The 16,045-nt window shown below is 44.8% G+C and overlaps 1 protein-coding gene across 1 annotated transcript; it reads right to left on the reverse strand.

Annotated features, from left to right (window-relative positions):
- Positions 1–629: 629 nt before the first annotated feature.
- On the reverse strand, positions 630–15,703 carry LOC106112186 (uncharacterized). The gene is made up of 6 exons (XM_055795094.1): positions 15,662–15,703; positions 14,861–15,094; positions 13,960–14,007; positions 12,542–12,722; positions 11,341–11,568; positions 630–1,910 (listed from the first exon to the last, which is right to left on the reverse strand). The coding sequence occupies exons 1-5, from the start codon at positions 15,701–15,703 to the stop codon at positions 11,363–11,365; spliced, it is 711 nt and encodes a 236-aa protein (XP_055651069.1). The 3' UTR covers positions 630–1,910; positions 11,341–11,362.
- Positions 15,704–16,045: the final 342 nt, after the last annotated feature.

A 16,045-nucleotide genomic window follows, 5' to 3' on the forward strand; every position in this document is an offset into this window, starting at 1 on the left:
ACATGCTCTGAGCTGTGGCTGCAGCAAACAGCTGTTCCCCAGGTCAGGCTATGAGACGGGCGGGCGGGAGCCCTGGGGCTGGGCCAGGCTGGGGGCTGCAGGGGGGGCTGCACAGCCAAACTCTGTCCCAGGGCAGCCCCCCCCCCCCCCCCCCCCCCGCCCAGTGAGGGTGGGCAGCTTACTGCTGGGGGGAAGGCAGCCATGTACATGGCAATCGATTTTCCTGCTATTTTTCCTTTTAATTACAAATGCCTATTTCAGTTGCAAAGCAGTTTGATTTGGGGGATAGTCTCTTTCAATTTTTACAGAAAAGAGCAACACTCCCAACTGGTCTCTTGCCTAGAAAACACTATTTTATTAAGTTTTTCTTATTTTATTCTTTTTTTTTTTAATGACTACCAAGACAGTTGCTGGTAGTATACCTGTTATCACTGTTATTAGAACCCTCCAACTCTGTGCTGACATCCACAATCAAAATCAGCCTTTTATTACCATATCCTTTTCATAACTTTGGTCTAGTTGGCATCAGATATTCTCTAGCAAAGAGTTCAGGTTGTTAAGACTTAAAAGACCTCTGAGAGCACCCTGTGCGCTACCTCTGTGAGGAGATTAAGACATGGACTCCAGAATCCGACCAGAAGACCCTTTATTAGTCTAAACCCCATGCTTACATATCCTCATTCATTGTTCACATGCAACATATTAAAATTGGTTAATCAATACTGTTCACACACTTCTTGGCTACACATAATTACAGTTAATTACTAAGCTACAAATGCACTGAACTTCTTGCATATTTTTCCTCTCTTTCTTATCTCTGTGAGTCTCATGCTTTTAGCAAGCGGCTGAGACATGGCATTGCACATCCACTCGGGCCTTGCTTCATATCCCATTTTTCTTCAGGTGTTCAGCCAACCTTATCTTACTTTCTTTCTTCTTTAGCCTTCAAGGTCCTTCACAGGCATCGTGGCCTCCAGCACTTGCCATAAAGCTCTCTACACCTTTGCTGCAGATCCAGTTCCCAAAGGCACAGGGCTGGGCTGTGCATCTGTATCACAGATGGACAGGTTTTGTGTTCTTAAAACTTGCTGGGGAGCTAATTCTCCTCTTGGTTTTGGAGCTGCAACATTAGGGTTAGTGGCCATGCACTGATGAACTGGAGAGAGGACTTGGTCCCCAGCAGCTGCCTGGAAAGTGGAGCTCATGAGGATGGATGGAGTTACAAGCTGGCTGTCAGCCCAGCCCACCAGTCCCGCAGCTTGGAAAGCAGAGGCAGAGTGGGTGTCCAATCCTTGAACAGCTGGCAAAGCTGATGTCCTCAACAGACCCATGTAGTCAGCATAGCTGTGCTGAATTGTCAGGTCTAGCAGGTATTGGGCAGCAAAATAGAGAAGTGAAACATTTTCAGAAGTGTAGGACTTAACCTTCCTCTTTGCACCAGCTGTTGTCTCATACACACACTGGCTCAGGAACTGATGAGGATTCAGAAAGGGGAATGACTGAAAGACTGGAAAGCATCTCGGAGAGAGTCAAAGAGTGCAATCCATGCCATGTATCAAAGGGAACTTTTGTGGTGCTTTGATCACAACCCCTAAGCACTCAGGTGGGAATCATAAATTTAACAGATTATTTAATCCATAGGCAAAGACATGACCATCAGGGTATGAAGCTGTAGCTCTACAAATGCAGAACCAGAAACGAGTTTCTTGTAGTGAGGGAACAAGTCATCAAGGATTGCAACAGGTTTGTCACTTGTGGTTTCAGATGTTTTTCTGGAAGCAATGTTCTGGTTCAGGTGATGCCACCAGCCTGGATGTAGGAAGTGGGAAGGTCTCTGCTCTGCATAAGTTTGAATTAGATGACCATGTTGGTGTCAAAAAAATAAGGCGGCAGTCTCTGGGTAAGGCTCTCTGTGGAAGAAAAGGCAAAAAATAACGTTCTCTGCTCTTATTCCTTTGAATAGGCACTGTGTTACATCTAAGGCATGCTAAGGACTGGTTTTAATCTGGTGCAAGTGCACAGACTGCAGTCATGTTATTTCTCATTTCACTGAGATTAACAAAGAATACATTTCAAACTGTATATTGCTCATTGCCCCTGAAAAGGCCTGACAGAGTTCACTGAGCACTAAATCCTTCAGAGCTAGATTCTAATTTTAGCTACAGCAGAGCACATCCAAATAGTGCTACCTGCAGCAATCACTGTGGTTTTAGAGTCACTGCATTTGAGCAGCTCAAACTTTCCCATTACTTTTGCCTTGCAAGGAGTCCCATGAAATGGGGCCGGTCATCTCCTGTGCAAGCTTGTCCGCACCAGGCAGTCCATGCTGCAGCTGAGAACTGAACTCACATCTCACAAACCCTAGTCCAGAGTCTTAAAAGTGGGCTTACTCCTCATTTTGGACTAAACAATAATAAGAAAAAAATAAATTAAATTTGCTAAATGGCTGGTCTTTCAGAATATTCCATTAATCTTTGTTTTGTTGGTGGCAGGGGTAGCAGCTCTGCCACCTTCTGCTTTTAATCCCAGGCAAGTGACTGGCAACTAAATTGCATGCTTTGAATAATTCTGTGTGTTTTCTCACTAGGATACTGAGCCACAGCCTTAACCTTCCCAGTAGTTCATGGCAGTTACAGCTGAGTTAGATGAAAATATTATTTTTACCAGCTACCTGAAAGTACTGCTGCAATCTGATTTATTCTCATTGATAGTGCCTGTTTGTTTAGTCTTTCAGATGAAATGAACTTACTGTTCATTTACTACTAATGCCAAGGGAACTACTGTATTCAAAAATAAAGGAGTATAATATGCAGCAAAACATGGGTGTTTTGCTTATGCAGTTGCCTATATACACAGTGGAAATGATTCGGTGGCTTACGGTGTTAATCTGCTTGCTCTGCAAATGGATACTTGCGGCTTTCATATCAGCCCACAACTATCCCTCACTCCATGGAGGAAGCTGGTGTACCCAAGGCCAGAGAAGGAGCCTTTCGCTCTGAGATTATGTGCGGCGTGTTGTCGCAAACTCTGCAAAATCTGGATTTCTCGGAATTTTCTGTTTCTCTGAAAAATACAGGTGAACTAACAAGATGGAACACTTTAAATCCTCAGTTTTAAAGCAGTAGTTAGTGTTGAGTGCCTGGATTATGACACAAAAGTCTGATTTCAAAGCTGTACCGCACAGCCAATATTCCTAATAAAATCAATGGGAGATGGGAATTCCAGTGAATATCAGGCCCTGGTGTGTCAGGGGAAAGACACACATGAAAGCTGCTTGTAGCTGGGCATCTATTTGGTATTCAGCATTCCCCAAATCTGAACTCAAGGTCTAAGCCATTAGTCCTTCCAAAATGTCTTTGCAAGGCTTACTCTCTTTAATAATGTTTTGGGGTTTTTTTGCATTTCTCAACAAGATACTGCCAGTTGAAATATGTTGTTGAAAATGTAGTTTTCACTTCTTGCCATATATGGATACTCAGTCACACATAAAACTCAACGTAATTAAATTTTAACGCTGCCATAACAAAATTTGACTTTGCTTGTTAAAACCACTTATATCAGGCTACTCAGTAGAAAGATTCTAACCTTGGAATGTGTTGCAGGGAAGACTGGAAATAAATAAAGAGAAAAGCAGGGAAAGCATCACAAGTGTATCCTCATTACTGCATTTATGTTGAAGGGCTTGTCTGCTTTTCTTCCTTCCAACAGATGAAGCAAGAAGGTTTTGGTTAAAATAAGTTTATCTTCTTGGCCTTTAATAGCTTGAAGCTAAAGCCCAGAGGGATAATATGACTCATTTTCTAAAGCAGAGATGCTACACAAATCTCTTCTGCTAGTACAGCCAGATTCCCAGATCTTCCCCTGATAACTGTGTGCAGCAACTTGATTGTCGTATCTCTCCAACACCCGAGGCTGTACCTGATTTTCCTGTTTGGGCAGACACCTACTTCAGCTGTAAACTCTTCTGACATTTCTGACGGAGATAATTATAGTGCTCTGGGGCACTTCTGGCCTTCCCAAAAATAGATGGGAACAGGAACACATGCATTTCCAGGCAAAACTAAGAGGACGTTTGGGAGAATAGCATCTATATTATGTGACACCTGCTGCAAGAGCATTGTGGAAGTGCCCATTTCATCTGTCTTTCATTGTTTTTTCCCTGCTTCCCATCATTGAATTTCTGTCTTCCCAGAAAACTTCTAATATTAAGACACATTAATGGAAGTCCTTGCATGCATGTTATTTGTTTGTGTGAAAACTGTACTGGATCAGGAACACATTTTACATCAGGTGATCCAGTGTGACATCTTAGGAAGGTCCCAATAAACATACTGATTCTTACACACCTATACTGTGCAAAGTTAAGGATGGATACAGTTTTCTGTGGGATTTGAGATCAAGCCATCATGTTGTCTTTGCTTAAAGTAGAAACCTGGTTTGCTGTGATTCAGGAAACAAACTTTTATTCAATTAAAGGAAGGTTACCTATTGTTAATTTTTATATAATAACCAAGTTACATTTCCTTCTCAAGACAGTAGAGCAAAAATGATGCATTTCTTAATACTTTTAAATGTATTTAAATAAAGAAAAATTGGTAACAAAGAAACAAAGTGCTGTTGAGGGGGGAAAATGCAAGCTGGACTGTGGCTAAAGCCTGGGGAACACTTCTGCTGCTCCTCATCTGTAGCTGTGTTCACGAGATGGACCCACGAGAGCAAGGGCTAGTGAAGGGGATGGGTAGGCACTGCCCCTGGCAAGCATGGCGGTTCACAAACAGCAAAGTGATTTGGCCATGCATTGCAGTGGGTGAGGTAAGCTGTGAACACTTGTACAAGTTAAGAAGGAGTTTATATTTGTTTTAATTTGATTTCAGGTAACTCCTACTGTTAAATTTATTTTTAAAAGAAAAAAAAATTGGGAAGAAGCTAGGAGGTTGTAAGGGATGGCAAAGGCTATGCTCCAAGCATATAACCTTGTGATATATTACTCAAAATTAAATTAAAGATTCTGTAGATCATTTCACTTCATTAAAGCCTCTAAAATAACAGCACAGCTTTTCAATGGCAGGGATTAATTTCTGAGGCAGTAGAGGGGCTTTTAGTTTCAGTGCCTGAGGTAACATGATTGCATCAAATAAATGAAGTACGAGACCTCTATCTAGCAAGGTTATAGTTATAGCAGGACTTATGCCTTAAGAAGATTTGTGCTGAAATACACAAGAATGGAAATTGCAATGCAAGAAGCATAAATATCATAAAGAGGTTATATGACTTGCTTCTGGAGGAGGAAGGGTTAAAAGGTGCTGTAGGGATTTCTTTCTATACGCTGTTTCAGGTCATGTGTCCACAACTAAAATTCCTCAGTAACCAGATGCTCTCTGCTGTTCTTATTAAAATGTATTGTTTAATTTTAAACAAATGTTTTAAATTAACTTAAAGTCAATGCTCTAGGCAAAATGAATTTCTAGAACCATTTTTCAGGCACTGGACAAAAGAAATGCTGGCCTACATTTTTGGAAAGGATGAGAGATTTCAAGTGGCCTCAATACCTAAAATCAGATGTCATAGGAATGACATGGAATAGTTATTAGATGAAAATATGGTTCATTTGAAGAGGATTAAATTGTACATTAAAATTATCTAGCTCTCTAGAAAATGTAGACTGTCTTTAAAAAATTTGAAATTCTGGTTTTATCTTACAGTTTGCTCTTATATTGGGGACCATGTGTCCTTTTTTTTTTTTTTATAGTATCCTTTACTCTCTAAAATTCTAAACACAATCAAGATTTTGGAAGATCAAGACTTTCCTTTGGCTACGTCAGACAGAATTAAAGGTACCTGTGGCATCTAGGAATACTGGGACATGTGCAAGGCTGTAGAGCCCTGCTCTTAGATGGGGGTTAAGTTTCAGACATTAAAGCAACTGGGCTTGGACCAACCAGGCAGAAAAGGGTGGAAGTGAAATAAATCCTGGAGTGATGGAATTACTTTGGGCAACTTAACGAAAAAAAAAAAAATGCTCAGATCCCACTGAGCCGTTAAATGACTGATTTCCACATGGAAGCACCCATCTCTGCTGACAAGCCTTTGACAAAACTGTTTCTTTATTTTCATGTGGAATGGCTCTTGACCAAAAGATTAAAAAGACTGAGGGGACAAAGGGACAGGACAGGTTAGGTTATGAGCCCAACAGACAAGAGAAAATATGTTGAAAAAGAAGACTGAAGTGCTTGTGTATTCATTAAACATGAAGGTAGCATTTGCAGATGATTGGGTTGCTTAATACTCAGGCTAAGTTGACAGTAAATGAATTGCATTAGGAGCACAAACACTTTTTAAATCTTCTGATATATCACTCTAAAATATTGAAAGAATGTGCCAATACCCTTACTGCCACAGTCATCCTCCGGTTCCTCCCTCCGCTGCTGTTTCTTTCATTTGCGACTTCATAAGTCTGAAACCCTCTCCATTTCTAAAATTAGCTGTAATGGGTCCAAAGAGGAAAGCTTGACTATTGCTCTCCTTAAATCCTTAGAGAGATATAACTAAATCCTTTCCCCAGTTCTATCAAGCTACGTTATGTCCCTCCAAACACTGTATAGTCCACCTCTAAGGTACTCTGGTTGTTGCTAAGGTAAGCAACTTCAGTACAACCTGTTTTCCAAAGGCTGGTGTTCAGAGCCAGCTGTTGATTGTGCGTTCGGCAAAGGACAAGAGTCTGACAAATTTTCTGTTCACTCTAGGGAGCAAAGACCCCCCCTGCTTCCTACTGAGACCCTCTGTAAGGGGTAAGAGCAGTTACCTGTTAATGCTCTCCACAGCAGGGCAGAAGCAGAGGCAGGAAGTGCAGTGCTGGCTCTCCTTGCCGGGGAGAACAGCAGAGCCAAGACTGGTGAATCCTTGCTGGTCTTTTTGCGTGGGACCACACAAAAATGGGAAGACTTAACTCAGAATCAGTGTTCATAGAGAATACACTGTTAAGTCTGTAATGGGAATGTAGAAACTAACTCTAAAAATTGTAATATGTGTGCTTTAGGGCTAATTAAAATTAAATCCTAATTCAGGAAGCTCTCATTCTACGCACCACAGGCTCTAGCTGGGTTTTGCCACACACTACCAAACTGCCTCCACTTCTGAAGCAATTGTGCCAAGAAAAGAAAGAGCATAGTATACCCATTGTACAGGTCCACTTCTTTCATTCAGTTCCTGGGGATTCAATGGCAGAATTAATTGCAAAATAAAATGCGTGTAACTGCATTAATTAACAGTACATTTCAAGATCCTGAAATACAGAATTAGCCGCAGGGTAAATGCACAGTGCAGGTTTTTCCTGCAAACAGAACAAGTGCTATTTTTGGAGCTTTATCTGTATTTCATTGAGGTGTGCCTTGCTTAAAAAGCTGCTAGGGTAAGAAATAGGGCTTTGAAGGGGGAAGATAAATACTATAATTAGGGCTGCAGGACAACAGAAGGATTAGTCTTAAATGCAAAACAATTTGAGTGAAGTCGCTTGAAAGATAATTATACCTAAAATTGCTTGTATGAGTCTAATATTTTCTTTCCAAGGACTTACAAGACTCGTTGAATATTTATGGGCCTGGAACATAAGACTGGATGAAATTTAAAACATAAATTCAACAGCAATTCATTATGATGGTATTCCCCAGCAGTTGTTGCCCCAACCTTTTAGCTTTAATAGACAGGATTTATGTTGCAGAACACAAGCCTGTGTAAGAAATTGTAGCAAAACTGAATGCCCTTGATTGATGAACGCTGGCTTGTTTGATGACTGTGGAGTAGTCCTGAGGGCTGATCTCACCGTTTTGGTTGTTTGGGGGTTTTTTTTCCCCTCTTGACGCATATATTGCAGAAGTGTTGTTTGGGCTTCTGGTATGGTTATCACATGCAAATGAGCATGCTGTTTCCCAGATGCAAATTTCATATTTATAAATTAAATACAATCTGAAAAATCATATGTTAATTACATTCTGAGGGTGTAGCTGAATTTCTCACTTGAACATGTTTTGTTTTGCTGGAAATAGAGCAAATTCCAGATCAATGTATTTAGTTCCTTGAAGCTTGGTAATGAATGTATCATGCTTTAGAAAAAGCCTTCTGATTATTACTGTTACTAATGATTTACCATTAGCTCAATAGTCAGACCTTTATCCCACATTATGTACTTGTTTATTTGTTTTTAATAATCTGTATTTCTCAGAAAACAACCAATACTATAGGAAGGGGGTTGGGGAATGGCTAAGAATCAAAGACAAGTTATCAGAGATACAGTGGCAGAGGAGATATGAGAAGATTTAGGAGGAACAAAACTCCCTGAAGCGGGCTCAGTTAGCTACAAATGGTCTTTTTTTTCTTTAATGCCTATAAAGGTCCCATACCACATACGTTATGCTGCACATCCATGTTGTAGGGGTTCCTCCTTCAGTATATAGTTTGCTGTGACCAAAAGAGAGACTGCAATCCCACGATAGGCCTCACTGGTAACGGAGGCATCCAAAGAGGCATGGCTCCTCCAAAGGCAGCAGGGAAAACCCAACAGGGCGGTTCAGTTGCAGATTTAGAAACTGTTCAGTGGTAGATGCTGGCTGGTGGCATTTAAACTGAGAATGAGCGTAGATGTACTTACATCCCAGCATGTCAAAGGACACGCTGGAAATAATTAGGAAAAATTGTGCTTAAAAGGGAGCACAGCAATTCTCCATTTCAGGTCAGGCCAGTTTTGCCCTTGAGGATTGTGTTATCAAAGGCAATGCTGAGCAGAAGCCCATTACAATGAAAGTTTCTTAATAAAAATTTTTTCTTTATATCTAGTCTGAATCTACCCTCTTTTAGTTTAAAACCACTAAGCCTTGTCCTATTGTTACAGGACGCACTAAAACATTTGTCCCCATCTTTCTTACAAGCCCCCTTTAAGTACTGAAAGGCCACAATAAGGTCTCCACAGAGCCTCTCCTCCGGGCTGAGCAACCCCAATTCTCTCAGCCTGTCTTAGCAGAGGTGCTCCAGCCCTCTGATCATTTTTGTGGCTCTCCTCTGGACCTGCTTTGCCAAGGACTCTGGAGCCAGATGCAATATTCCAGGTGGGTCTCACGAGAGCAAAGAGGCAGAATCACTTCCCTCGACCTGCTGGTCACGCTTCATTGGACGCAGCCCAGGATATGGTCAGCTTTCTGCCCTGCGAGCACAGGTTGCTGGCTCATGTCCATTTTTTGACCCACCGGTACCCCCTAAGTCCCTCTCTGCAGGCCTGCTGTGGCTCCCTTCACCTCCCAGCCTGTATTGGTGCATGCGCAGTAGCATTACTGGCTCCCAGACCACAGCCGCCAATGAGTCAGAGAGCTCTCACTCTGTGTGTTGAATGTGCAGCTGCAGTACAGCTGGGGCACAAACTCATGGAGTTTTATGTTCTTAAGTGCAGAAGGCTGCAGAGGAACTTGTAACAGAGGAGACGAGAGCTGGTGACAGCTGAAACCTGCCAAAGGGCAAGACATGCCTCCAGAAAACTCAAACAGGACCTTGGTTTTCCCAAAAAACAAAAATAAATACCAAAGGTCTGCAAACTTTCGAGTTTGGAATAAATGAGCCAAGGAACTGCATGTCTAAAATTTTCAAAAACATGGGTTCTTATTAGAAGAGGCCCCTTAAAACCAGGCTGTTTCACTCACAAATCCTGAAGGACAGGACCAAGTCTGCTGGATTACAAAAGCCCTCTAAGGCTCACTGTCTAGGCACTGCTGCACTACCCTCTTAAAAGCCTCAAAAAGGCCAGGGCAGGTGGTAAGTCAGACACTGCTGAGGGGACAAAATGTTATCGGGAGATAACTTTGTTGAGACTGGGAGGTATAACAGGTGGACAGAAGTAAGTATTAAAGACATCTGTATTAGCCACAGAAAAAAAGAGATTTTAATTAGAAAGTATGAAATATGCATGAAAATCAATCATTAACCTCGCTTCTTTATGGTAGTTTAGTTACGATCAAGCAAATAAAAACTTTTAGGAAAATATACCCATTCTTAAACCACTGTATGAGACTTACTTTCTACAGCTTACAACATTCAAACAAGTTGAGAGTACACTTAAGAATTCAACTAGTATGAGTTTTGATCCTGTAACTACACTAAAAGATAGTGTCAGGAAGAATGCAGCTTAATTCCTATGCTTTGTCAAAGCCATGATTCCTGCCATTTGAAGAACACCTGTACAACACATGGAGTCTTTCAAGATACAGCAACTAGTAACAGCTTTCTGAATGTAATCAGTAGCTGCCTGTCAAGTTGTCTCAGAGAGCGCCCAGAGGTACTGCACACAGCTTAGATACAATAAAGAAACTGCAGTACATAAAACTCCACATGCAAAGTTTAGTGCTGTTAACATGGTCCTCCATTTGCATACAGATATGACACATGACACTGGAAAACTCGACCCATGTTAAAAGGAAGGAAACAGGAAATAAATAATAATACTAAAAAAATTAAAAATTCAATCCTCTATTGCCGTCCAATGGAAATTAATGAGATGACATCCCAGCACAGAATGCAACCTACCATAGAAATCATTAAGCTATTAACTATTTTAATGTAACTATGATCAGAAAAAGCCTCCACATACTACTCCATAATATTTAGGTATGCTTTGCTAAATTTAAGGTTAATGTTAAAGAAAATGTATTTTTAAATAAGAAATTTAAAGTGCTGAAGCAGCTAAGTGGCAGAACCAGGCCTCATCCCTAGCACAGCCCTAATCCAAGGCTGGTTTAAAACCAACTCCAGTTAATCGGTGGGAGAACAGAGAAGCAACAGATGTTCAATTTGTGGACACAGGTGCTCTCAGAAACACAGGTGTTTTTAGAAAAATTGGTACATGTGAATAGGAGCTGCCTGTTCAAAGACTAAGCACGCTTGAAGGAGTGTGTGACTTAAAGCAGGCAGAAAGAAGATCACGATCCAAGGAGGAGCTTGGAACCAAGGCATAGACTGGACCTGAGCAGGTGAGTCAACTGGGACAAAGTCAGGTGATGGATTCACAGAACCAACAGGACCAAAGGAAACTCCTAAAAACTTCAGACATTGACTAATGATCTGATAAGTGTATATAAGCTGTGCTGTATTCCTTGGTTCTCTGCCACTCGCTGGGGTGGTGGCCCAGCTCTGAGTTGTGACTAAAGCAAGCCCAGCGGTAACCATGTCTGTGTGGATTTTTCCTTTATCACACTATGGCTATAGTTGCCATTTAAATAACTGACTGAACATCAAGTGTTACTAACAGAAACTGATAATCATAGAGTTTCACAAAGGTGGGTGGACACTTCCAATCTAACTTACCACACGTGTGGTGGAAATCAAACTAGCTATATACTTTTTCCAAACAGCAGAAGAAATTGCTCGTTGCATGCAATGTAATTTGATCGCTTTCAAAATGCCTCTCCTGGATGAGACTGTTTACTCCTTGCAAGTTTCTCTTCCTCTCCGTTGATAATATAAGAAGCGAGAACAACCGGTTCAGACTGAGTAATCCCAGTGGAGGCTGGCAACACAAGTAAGGCAGGAGGCCTACATGTGATAACAAAGAATTAGATACAGAAAAGCAGGGTTTGACCCCAGACATTACATTCGTCATGCCACAGCCTCTGAATACAGAAAGACTGCTAAATGACACAACAGTAAGAACGGTATCACCTCACTTCTGTGACAACAGGAGAAGCTCTCGTACCTACCCACTGTTCAGCTCTTGGCTTAGTTTAGCCTTTCAGCTTTTAAGAACAGAAAAGTTAAATCTGAGTTACAACAAATCAGCAAGTTTAGTTCACGCCAATACACAGAACTACACTATCTCCCAGAACAGATAATAAGGACCTCACATGTTAGAAAGACAAAGTCGGGACAGCACTACTGTTAGATTGCAACACTACCAGAATCGTTCCTGGTTTGTACTGAAGTACAACAGTAAGTCATAACATGTAAAAAAATGCAGAGGAGAGGTTTATGTAGCCAAAGACCACTTACTCCAACTTGTAACTGATTAATAGATTTCAGTTGATTTATCAGGTATGCATTAACACACACAAAGCAAACGTAGTAAGATGCAAGTTTAGGCTTAAGGGTCAAGTCAGCGGAGCTTTCCCTGGAGAGAGGCTCTTTAACCAGCTCGTCCCATTTGTCAGCCTCCTAGGATTTAAAGATGCAACCAAAGTCAAGTTTTGCCAGAGCAGCTGCTTGATTTCTAGTAGGAAAAGCCTGTTCACTCAGCAGCTTTGCTCCTGAAATGCATCAATGAGTCCTTGTCCCAATTTCAGAGGGACTTGCCTCGCAAAAGTACTGAGTATAATATATATACACACACACAGAGGAGCTTGTCTGATCTGCCAGTGTAATAGATTTGTGTCCTATAAACTCTTCAAGAGTTTGTGGTGTTTAAAATGCTGTGAATTCAACCGTCCCTTGTTCCCACAAATCTCACAGCAGGCATACGGTGATGGAAAGGCTATGAGAGCATCCATCCAAGAATGGCAGAATAGCATCTTACCGTGTCTGTCGACTTCTGGAGTCACATGATGGGCAGCTTTATCCAAGCATTGTTTAAATGGCTTGTGCTCTACGTCCTGCTGCTGCTCTCCTGTTATATCCATGGCATCGATGCTCAAATCTGAAAGCAGCGAGCAAGGAAAGCGGTCTATGAACACACAAGTGTTATGGCCTGTGGCAAGCTGAGGAAATGAAAAGACAGAATTTTTCAGCCAGCAGGGTAAGAATGTGCCATACTGGGAGAGCGTGTACAGCTAGGGCCAAGTGACCAACAGGGAATAAATGGCTAAATGGCCTTCCCAGGTATGGGGTTTGGTTTGGTGTCCCAGAAGGACCATTTCCAACTTCCAAGAAAACATTACCCTGAAAGGTAGACGCACTTAAGGCAAAAAGCCAAAAGCAAACCCCTCAAAGACCAGAACCATTTTTAGGAACACAGGAGTTAAGCCTAAAATTGGTCGAAAGCTGCCTCCTTCCCCCACCACCTTTCCCCCTTCAACATCAGCACATCTCCTTGTGATCCCTTTTTACAAAAAAAGATTAAGACCTGTGGTATCAGCTTGGTACCAAAGCACCATGATGTGCTTGCTGGCTACATGCTCTCTTAGAAGGCTGACAGCTTCTCCACACAGAACAGCCGAGGCTTCGTCTCTCTGGCCTTCCCACACCCTGTGAAAGGTGAGGAAGGCAAAGACCGATAACATCTCGGGGGTTCAGGAGGAAGTCAAGATCCACTACATCTAGAGCCCAATGCATTATCCAAAGGAATTACCACAACAGAACAAGAGGCAGGAACGATCAGTAGACAGGCAGATAACATGCATGGCAGTAATACCCAGCCAGACTTGCAGGACTTCCAGTCACTTCATCCCTCAACTTGGTTTTGAATTTAGTTAAAAGGTAATCAGATTCTTAACGCTCATTCTGCTTTTATAACTGCTGGAGAAAAGCTAACAAGTGGCATGGGCATTACAGTCAGAATTCAAGTACAAAAATCACAGCAAAGCTATGCCTTGTCAAGTGACTTCCAAAGCAGGCTCTCGAGCCTTTCAACAAGATAGTCAAATCTGGAATCACAAGACAGCTGTGCCAGCTCCATCAGTGCGACTGAGCTCTCTGACAAAGTACACTGCCATACAGAAATGTAAGTGGGTTTATACCTCAGGCTCATTTAAGATCTAGAAAAATAATACTGCCTGACTGGACGCACTGGTTTAAGCGCCCAGCAGGCCTGGCTGCGTAACCACGAGGTATCACCAATTCCTCCCTGGCTGTTGCCCAAGCAGCAGCGCAGCACTCAGAAGCAGCAGGCACACGGAGCCTCGTGGGCCCTCGGCAGCTACAGACGTTATCCCTCCGTTGTCAGCAGTCCGACTCACAAGCACAAGGCATATGTGGAAAAGTAACATCTAGACTGACCTGCAGTTTAGCTTCCCTTGATTTGTCAATGTACAATTCCAGATGAACCTAGGTACAAAGAAAAAACAAAAGAGCCCCGTTTCACTGGGAAGTAAATCAAAAGGCCTCTTCCCCTCGGCTGCTCTGGCCCAGGAGCTGACTGTAAAGACACAAGATCAGCGAGACACCAGAGCCTCCCAACCCTCCCCGGTAGTTCAACGCTTGCCCTTTGTAATACTTAGAGAAATCAGCAGTCGGGGGCGACGGGTGGGGATTCCACCGCCGCCTTTCTTTTCCTTCTCTTGCTCCCAGCGACAGCGTTACAGCAGGCCCCAAGGCAGCCTCTGCGGCCCGCGGGGGCCGGCAGCCCCAGCCCACTGCCACGGCCCCGGCCAGGGGAAAGACAACGCCCCGCGCACAGCTGCGGCGGCTGCAACGGCTGCTCGGGCAGCCCGGAGGCGGCGGGGGGGCGGCAGGGCGCCGCGGGCCGACCCCCCTCCCGGGACCCGCCGCCACAAGGGAGCGCCGGGGCCGCCCCGGCGCCGCTCCTCACCTCCTCGCTGAGGTAGCAGCGCAGCTCCAAGAAAAAAAAAACCGCAGCACCGTGAGGAGCCCGCTGACCACCGTCACTGCCGGGGAGACGCGAACCGCCGGCAGCCCCGCCGGTCCCGGGCCGGGCCGCCCGCCTCGGGCCGCCCGCCGCCGCCAGCAGGCGCTCCCTGCCGCGTCCGAGCGCTTGCCCGCCACGTCCCCCCCAGCCGACCGCTGCCCGGCGGCCACGCCCGGGTCGCCCACCGGCCTCCGCCCGCCCTCAGCCCGACCGCTCACGCAACACGCCGCTGCACGTCCCGGCCCAAAAGTCTTCCAGGCTCCCAGCGAAGACCCCAGGCCAGGGTGCCGCGCGGGCCGGAAATAAGCCCACCTTCAGGGGCCGGGCCGGGCCCGCCGCCGGCCCCGCCCACGCCCGCCGGCTCCGGCTCCGGCCCCGCCCCGCCGGGCAGCGCGGCCCGGCCTGGAGCCGGCCGAGGAGGGGCTGGGGCTCCCGTTCTGCGCCGGGGCGGGCAGGGGTTCGGTGCTGCCGCGGGCTTCTCTGAGCCTGCCGGCCCCCGGGGCTCTGCGGGGGCCACCGGCGGGGTGCGGGCTGTGCCGAGAACGGCTACTTGGGGGGGGGGGGGGGGGGGGGGGGCGGGGAGAGGCAGGCGGAGGAAAGACCCCGCTCCCTTGTCCCACCTTCCAGCCCTGCCGCGTACTCTGCACCCCTTCATTCTGGTAACACCTCACTTTCCCGTCACAGGGAACGGCTATGAGCTCAAGAGGTTAAACCGTGCAACAGCTCATAATGGCTTACTTGTGCAGGGGAAGACTTGTATGAGCTTTTCCTAAGCAACACATTCACACCACTCGTTTTTTCCAACTCAAAAAGTGCACTCCTGCAAAATCTCTTCTATTTAAAAAAAATATATTTAAAATCGCTGTTACTAACATGCTTCGTAATGCAAACAGAGCAAATGCACCCCTATTTCCCACAGCAAAATGGAATGTGTCATACAGAAAGGATTTAACAGCTTGAGCCACGTGGGTGCTTTTGTATATGGAGGCAATAAGTATTAATGCCTGGGCTGCGAGTGGGAAAAGGGCAGAGCTATGTGAACCCTGAAGCCGCAGCGAGCAGCTCCCGTGGTCCGGTGGTGTAAACTGGGCTGGGATCTCGGACCGTGCTCACCGTACCAGTGCTCAGATAGGATTGGTGGAGCGCTGCTGCCATCCGGCGAAAACATTGGGTACTGCAGCCGCCCGGTTGGTAGAGCGCTGCTGTTATCTGGCGAAAAAATTTGGGTACTGCAGCCACCCGGTTGGTGGAACGCTGCTGCCATCTAGCGAAAAGATTTGGGTACTGCAGCCGCACGGTTGAGGGAGCGCTGCTGCCCTCTGGCGACCAAAAATTGGTACCAGACCACGGGGCTCGAACGCGTGTCCTCTGTGCGGGAAAGATTCTACCGACGGCGTGACGCGAACCCGGGTCGTTGCAGTCGAGCCACTTCTACGCATGCGCTGCCCTGAGTTTGCTAGAAACGCTACTACGCATGCGTAAAAGCGGATTTCGTAA

This window comes from Falco peregrinus, chromosome 2, assembly GCF_023634155.1.
Source record: "Falco peregrinus isolate bFalPer1 chromosome 2, bFalPer1.pri, whole genome shotgun sequence".
NCBI classification, from domain to species: Eukaryota; Metazoa; Chordata; class Aves; order Falconiformes; family Falconidae; genus Falco; species Falco peregrinus.

Bases quoted from the DNA above. Each gene is read 5' to 3' on its own strand.
- LOC106112186 (XM_055795094.1), bottom strand. From the start codon at position 15,703: ATGGCAGCAGCGCTCCACCAATCCTATCTGAGCACTGGTACG. The intron at 15,095-15,661 runs GTGAGCACGGTC...CCCCCCAAGTAG, and splicing joins CCTATCTGAGCACTGGTACG to CCGTTCTCGGCACAGCCCGC. The intron at 12,723-13,959 runs GTCAGTCTAGAT...TCATTTCCTCAG, and splicing joins CAAGGGAAGCTAAACTGCAG to CTTGCCACAGGCCATAACAC.